Source organism: Anoplophora glabripennis, unplaced genomic scaffold (assembly GCF_000390285.2).
Source record: "Anoplophora glabripennis isolate ALB-LARVAE unplaced genomic scaffold, Agla_2.0 scaffold24, whole genome shotgun sequence".
In the NCBI taxonomy this organism is placed as follows: Eukaryota; Metazoa; Arthropoda; class Insecta; order Coleoptera; family Cerambycidae; genus Anoplophora; species Anoplophora glabripennis.
The window spans coordinates 2,235,461-2,242,848 of record NW_019416404.1 but is presented as its reverse complement, the minus strand read 5'-3'; the positions used below and the strand labels follow the sequence as shown (position 1 = coordinate 2,242,848).

Sequence of the window (7,388 nt, the reverse complement as noted above, 5' to 3'; positions counted from 1 at the left end):
AAATTTCTGCCATAGGTTATTTTATTGGTCACTACGGCCAGAGTTTAAGATTTTTTTAAACAAGAACTACTATTGCTAGCTAAGAATTCTGATAAGCATCTGATAATAACACAATTCAGGAATATTACGCAAAATAACTGAAAGATAATACTTTCTTTTGTGGCCGGAGTGACCACTAAAGTAACCTATGGCGGAAATTTTGAAAAAAAAATCCAAAATAACTGAAAAAGGACTTTGTACCAGTAGAAAAGTCGATTTTCTGAACGACCTTAGGGTCCCCCGTCCACGGTTAAAAGGTTATCCATTGTTTACAGGACACCCTGTATATATATAACGTGTTAATGGGTGTGTACTCTGCCAGACTTTAATGATGGAATCTACATTACAAATCAATAAATAACCTTAGAAACAGGCATCCGGAAATACTTCACTATTGAGATACAGGGTGTTGAAGTAAAAAAAATCGCATTTTAAATATCCTTTAATATACTTGATGTAGATTGTTGAAGAGAATAGATCTATCATTCAGAAAATTAAAAATTCCTACATTTTTCTGGAAATTTTCACAATTGCATTGTATTTAAAACTATTTCTAATAAAAAAAATTATAATTTTTTTTGACACGTAACAGTTATGTTAATTTTTGGAATAAAATTAAAATATCTTTTTTCTTAGAAGTACTATGGAAATTAAAGGCATATATACCCTTTCTAAAATATTCAGCTTGTCGAAATTCGAGGCTACTTAATGACAAATATTTTCCATATAGCTACTAAGCAAATGTTTGTCATTCCAATCAAGTTTCATCACTATATCAAACACCTTAGGATATACTTAAATAGATGTGATATTTTTATAAATTTAACACCCCATATCTTGAAAACAAAGCGTTTCGGGACACATGTTCATAGGAAGTTTTTTACTGTTTTGTGATGTAAAATTTAGAATTAAAGAAATGGCGGTTGATAAAAATGAAAGCACTCATATTGTGATAAAATATGAGACCCATACCATTTTTTGATGACGTCTGGACTCGACGAACTTCATGAGTTTTGAGAAAAATTTGTGAAAAAAAATTTAATTAAGGGCTGCTGGATCTGATATCTTAATAGTGATTGCACATATATCGTAAAAAATTGTTTTATAATCAACAACAGATAACATTTTTTTAATTTTCTCAAAACTGCCTTTTTCATAGTCACAGCATTGTTGAAGTTTGCAAAATTGAATGTTAGTACATATTAAATTCAGATTTAAATAGTTATTACTACAAAGAAAATTTGGTATTGTAAAAACTGAAAAAAGGCCCGTTTGTATCCAGTGCCGGCTCGGCTGATGCGGGGAGGGGGCTCTGGGGCAGTGCCCCCTTTACAAATTTGCATAGCAAAAAAAAATTTATTTATTTTACAATGTTACCTAGATAATTAGATAGATTAGCCTTATGAACACATTTTAAAAAGGAAATTTTAAATTTGTAATATGCAATCAGTTTAACGTGTAAAATTCATTAATTAAATCTAAAATGTTTATAGTGGTGGTCATGGTTACCATCGCGTAGCAGTGAAAAAATAGTTATTTACCGTTTTTTTTTTCTTATTAAACGTAATTTATTTACATACGTGGAATATTTTGTAACCTACATATTTTCTTGTTTTTTAAAAGATTGTAAAATTTAGATTAGACTGTAAAGAGTGTAAAGACTATCTATGCAATGCCATCTATGAAAAATCAATACCAATAATTTTAATGAAAAAGCTATTGGAAAGTTTTTTATTGGACAAAAGCTGAAGAATAGACTTTCACTATAAAAAAATAATGCACATTTTCCCTATGTTTCAATAGTACCTACTTAAAATAAAACTAAATACACAATTATTTTTGGTTTTTGTTTCAATACTGTGTACCTANCCAGACTGTAATGATGGAATCTACATTACAAATCAATAAATAACCTTAGAAACAGGCATCCGGAAATACTTCGCTATTGAGATACAGGGCGTTGAAGTAAAAAAAATCGCATTTTAAATATCCTTGAAGATACTTGATGTAGATTGATGAAAGGAATTAATCTATCAGTCAGAAAATTAAAAATTCCTACATGAATTTTCTGGGACTTTTCACAATTGCATTGTATTTCATTGAAACTATTTAAACAAAAATTTTATAATTTTTTTTGACATGAAACTAACAGATAAAGTTAATTTTTGGAATAAAATTAAAAATATATTTTTTCTTAGAAGTAGTATGGAAATTAAAGGCACATGTACACTCTAAAATATTCAGCTTGTCGAAATTCTAGGCTACTTCATGACAAATGTTTTCCTATATCTCCAATACTGATTGACATTTATATAGCTACTAAGCAAATTTTTGTTATTCCACTCAACTTTCATCACTGTATATCAAACACCTTAGGATATATTTAAATAAATGTGATATTTTTATAAATTTAACACCCCATATCTTGAAAACAAAACGTTTCGGGACACACATTCATAGGAAGTTTTTTAATGTTTTGTGTTGTAAAATTTAGAATTAAAGCAATGGCGGTTGATATAAATGAAAGCACTCATATTTTGATAAAATTTAAGACCCATACCATTTTTTGATGACGTCTGGACTCGCAACGAAATTCATGAGTTTTGAAAAAAATTTGTGAAACAAAAAATTAAATTAAGGGCTGCTGGATCTGATATCTTAATAGCGATTGCACATATATCGTAAAAAATTGTTTTATAATCAACAACAGATAACATTTTTTAAAATTTTCTCAAAACTGCCTTTTTCATAAAGTTACAGCATTGTTGAAGTTTGAAAAATGGAATGGTAGTATTAAATTCAGATTTAAATAGGTATTACTACAAAGAAAATTTAGTATTGCAAAAACTGAAAAAAGGCCTGTTTGTATCCAGTGCCGGCTCGGCTGATGCGGGGGGCTCTGGGGCAGTGCTCCCTTTACAAATTTGTATAGCAAAAAAAAATTTAAAATTTAGTTTGTAATGTTTCCTAGATAATTAGACAAATTAGCCTTATGAAACACATTAAAAAGGAAATTTTAAATTTGTTATATGCAGTTAGTCAATTAACTCATAAATTCATTTAAAAAACACTAAATACATGAGTTCCTCGTAGCTCGCCCTTAAATCTAAAATGTTTATAGTGGTGGTCTTGGTTATCGTTGCGTAGTAGTGAAAAAATAGTTATTTACCATTTTTTTGTCTTATTAAACATAATTTATTTACATACACGTGTAATATTTTGTTACCTACGTATTGTTTCTTGTGTTTTTTAAAAGATTGTAAAATTTAGATTAGACCGTAAAGACTAATACCACTTGCACTGATATCTATGAAAAATCAATACCAATAATTTTAATGAAAAAGCTATTGGAACGTTTTTTTGGACAAAAGCTGAAGAATGGACTCACTATAAAAAAATAATGTTGAGCACATTTTCCCTATATTTCAATAGTACCTACTTAAAATAAAACTAAATATACAATTATTTTTGGTTTTTGTTTTCAATACTGCGTACCTAAATTTTTCCACCCTCCCTGATATGGAAGTCAAGAGGTGCAGCTGATTGTGAAAAAAAAAAAAAAAATTTGGACATAATGTTTTTATTAGGGTCAGCAACCTCTATTTTTAATTTTTTTTTATTTCACAAATCTCATTGAAAATTTTTCATCACAAATGTTTCCCCTAAAAATACTATGGGTCCCATATTTCATTATCAAAATGTGACCACTTTAATTTTCTCCAATGGTGGCCATTGCATTAAAGGATATACATAAAAGAGTAGAATATATCATTAACACCGTACATACGTGGCCTTCTAGATATATCTGCTGGATACATTATAAAGATCCAGTTGGCAATCCATAGCCTGCTGCCATTTATTATTTTTCGGAAAATCATTAATTTGCAATTTTAAATTAATAATTAACCAAATACTGACAGTGCTAGTTATAACTGGTGAATAATAGAGCCTGCTTTTAAATTATTACAGTTTTTGGCACAGCTGAAACAAAAACTTAATATATTTAAAAATTTAAACCTTTTCAAAAAATGATACTCCATTATAATGGTGAATTTTGAGATACTGGTATGCCGATTAAGACTACTTAGATTTTTAACAAAAAATGCCATGATCTTCTGAAAAGATGGCTTCTAAAAAAAATTGCAGCAGGCCATGAACCATCAACTGTATCATTGCAGTTGGTCCATCATCTGCTAAATCATGCATCTGTGCTATTTCTAATCTGTTGCATTGTAGCACACTAAAGGATTTTTGACAAGTTTACCCTCAATTGTTTAGATCAGTATACTGACGTGTTTTAGAAATTGTGACAAATGTCAAATATTTACTAGGGTGTAAGTTTGTGTTTGCGTATTATTTTTAAATCCGTAAATTGAAAACCTTCAACTATGGTATTGCTTTTTGTGGACTGGGAATGATGTCAAGTTTTAAAAAAGTAGATAAAAAGTACATGCACTTTTTATAAACCAAATTAGATAAATACTCTTGAAACGTGGGTAGTTTCTGTAAACTACTGAGGTGTCAAAATTAAATATGAAAGATTGACATATGCTAACCGAGGTGTGTGTTTTCTGAAAGTAAAAGATGAGTCGCCACGGGACAGGTTTGTCATGGCAATGAAGTTATAATTACAGAACCTTATATCAAAATTTCACTGATTAATACTAATATTACAAAGCTGAGGTGATCTAGCTGGTCCAACAACTACATCTAGAAGGCCACTATATTACATACATAAAAAACATTCATTCAAATTGCACTGTTTACAAATATTTGCCCGACTACAATTAAAAAACTAATGATTTAGGTAACTACAATAATATAATTAAAGCAATATAAACATAATAACATATTTTTATCTCTGTAACCATTTCCACTTCTACAATGACGATGAACAGTGAATTACATCGGAATCCCCAAAAAATTTGATTTACTTTTACGAAATCTTAAATTGAAATGAAATTATATTTTATCAAATTAAGTCATGTTGAAGTGAAATTGGTTAAGTTGTAGGTACTCGCATATCACATTTACACTATTTTGGCATGTGTAACATTTGCTATTGCCTAGACACTCTAATTTACTCCTACATCTCTTAAATCATTTTTTATTTAGATTGATTCAAGTCAGTTGAGCAAAAGAACTATATACCGCAATCTGACAATTTTTATCTAATTATAAACGAGATATAGCCCACAGTATTTTGTTAAAAGACATTAAGGCCAAATTTCCCGTCTGGTTGTTAGTTTTGAGACTCTGAGAAGGGGTTTCAGATTTTTTTCTGAACAGAACGATATGCTTTAGAATGTTGAGAAGTCTACACAAATAATGAAGCAACCAGTCCAGAAATTCTGTAACTAATGGGTAAAGTAAATGGATTTCACAGTCAATCAAAACTAATATCACGGGCATGTATAATGAAAATTTTTTTTAAAGAGCAACGAAAAAAAAAAGAAATTGACAAAATATTTACGCTGCAATTTTGTAGGTAATACGAATCACATCGAAGGCAGTAGCTCATTTCAACACATTTAATTTTATTCATCTCTCTGCTATAACAAATTATACACTTCACTGTAATTCCATGCATTTAATAAAATTTCTAATACGACACATTTTTCAATAAATAAATCGCTTCTAAAATGAAGGTAACAAAAATAAAATTAACAACTAGTAGTTCTATAAAAGTTCTGTACGCAATAAACAACAATATAAATCTAATAAAATTATCACCATTTTACAAACTCTTTGTATTCATCGTTAACAGATATCCTCTTGATGGTTTCGTAACCAACGATTATGCTAAAACTGAAAGTTGCCGACTGAATCAGTCTAGCACTTAAACCTTTGGAGAACATTCTGAGACCCTCCTCCACCCACAAGTCTCTAAAAGCAGATTTCATGGATCCTATTCTTTGTACTTGCAACCTTGCACGAACTACATCTAAAGGATTTGTGAGTATTGTAGTTGTGAAACCACCTAAAGTTCCTGCTGCACTTTGAATCAGCAAATGGGACACCCATGATGGCATTATGGCATACAGTTGATCTAAAGGAAAATGTGACATTTACTGGATAACATGCAATCATTAGTAAGAGTTCCAACTACCAACCTTGATAGAAGTGGTAGAAACCCCACCACAGAGCAGAATTAGGTACATACGCTAATAAACTAGCCCAGTAGCCTCTGTAAAAGCCGGCTATTCCATCCATCTTGAATATATGCTTGGTTACGTCTAAAGTTATACAGAGTTTACTTCGGTCAGGATGCATTTTCAGTCCCAAAGTATTAAATGCCTATAAATCTGTATTATTAGTATGGCACAGTATATTTAGGTTTAAAATTTCATACCATGTTTTCATTTTTTTTTCCAATGCCCATCATCATTAGATGTTGACTAAGAACATCAAACGGTACTATTATAGTTTGTCCTACTAAAGACGCCGCAGCACCAGCTATGAATGCTCTAATATTCGAATTTATGTTTTTCTTATTCAAAACATGTCTGACACCTTCGTAGGTAGATATATAAAAGACTCCTAGGAATGTATTGTAGTTATGTAACACTAATTACATAAAAAAGTTACATACGTACCACTAACAATTTGAACTGAAGATATCCAAAATCCCCGATATAAGCCTCCGAAACCCTCATATTTATAAATTTTTCCATAAGCGTCAAACATACCTAAAATGTAAATATTAAGATTTGATTTTTATACCTCAATGTACTCACCCGTATACAAGTCGTTATGTTTCTGAATCTGCAGCCTAGTTTTTATTAACGTTAAAGGATACAAAGCACATCTTACTGTAAAGGAACTTAACATTGATAAAGGAAAAAATTTTGTCTTGTCCATCATATCCCATTCTATAGTTCTAATAAATCTGTCTTTATTGTCGTCCACAACTGAATAAAACTCCATTATTTTTTACGGAATGATGTAGAAATTATCAAAAAATATTGTGCAATTGAAATATGTTAGGTCCTTTTTTAATGATCATGATTTGGCGTAATAATGGTCTTGTTAACTCATTTTATCTCTCTAAAACTGGAAAGATTTATTAAAAATAAATCGCCACCTGTCACTGAGCAATTGATAATTGACATTTGTCTGACATTCACATGATTCGGTGAAAATGGAAAATCCCTAAAAAAATGTAGCTATTTTTTATTTTGAATGTAATTGCAATAATAGGACTTGCAAATTTTTTATAACGCTAACGCATTCATTTTAAAATGTAATGTGTGTTCTGATATGACATGACTGTCTCGTATGTTTCATACAAAAATTTGAACTGTTAATTCTATGGTCTGGTTGTCTCCATGGTCTGGTTGTTGTGTTGT

The 7,388-nt window shown here is 30.2% G+C and overlaps 1 protein-coding gene across 2 annotated transcripts; it reads right to left on the bottom strand.

Moving 5' to 3' along the window:
- Window positions 1-1,604: 1,604 nt before the first annotated feature.
- On the bottom strand, window positions 1,605-7,137 carry LOC108910998 (solute carrier family 25 member 44). Of its 2 annotated transcripts, XR_002762962.1 has the most exons (6): window positions 6,777-7,137; window positions 6,636-6,728; window positions 6,392-6,579; window positions 6,153-6,336; window positions 3,535-6,088; window positions 1,605-1,904 (listed from the first exon to the last, which is right to left on the bottom strand). XR_002762962.1 is itself a non-coding variant. In XM_023454448.1 (5 exons), exons 1-5 carry the CDS (start codon window positions 6,964-6,966, stop codon window positions 5,769-5,771), a joined length of 975 nt encoding a protein of 324 aa, XP_023310216.1. In that variant the 5' UTR covers window positions 6,967-7,137; the 3' UTR covers window positions 1,906-5,768. The 2 variants fall into 2 exon arrangements, 1 of the variants encoding a protein (XP_023310216.1); XM_023454448.1 differs by lacking the exon at window positions 1,605-1,904 and having other exon boundaries at window positions 1,906-6,088.
- Window positions 7,138-7,388: the final 251 nt, after the last annotated feature.

Bases quoted from the DNA above. Each gene is read 5' to 3' on its own strand.
- LOC108910998 (XM_023454448.1), bottom strand. From the start codon at position 6,966: ATGGAGTTTTATTCAGTTGTGGACGACAATAAAGACAGATTTATTAGA. The intron at 6,580-6,635 runs GTACGTATGTAA...ATACATTCCTAG, and splicing joins TTCAGTTCAAATTGTTAGTG to GAGTCTTTTATATATCTACC. The intron at 6,337-6,391 runs GTATGAAATTTT...ACAGATTTATAG, and splicing joins GAAAAAAAAATGAAAACATG to GCATTTAATACTTTGGGACT.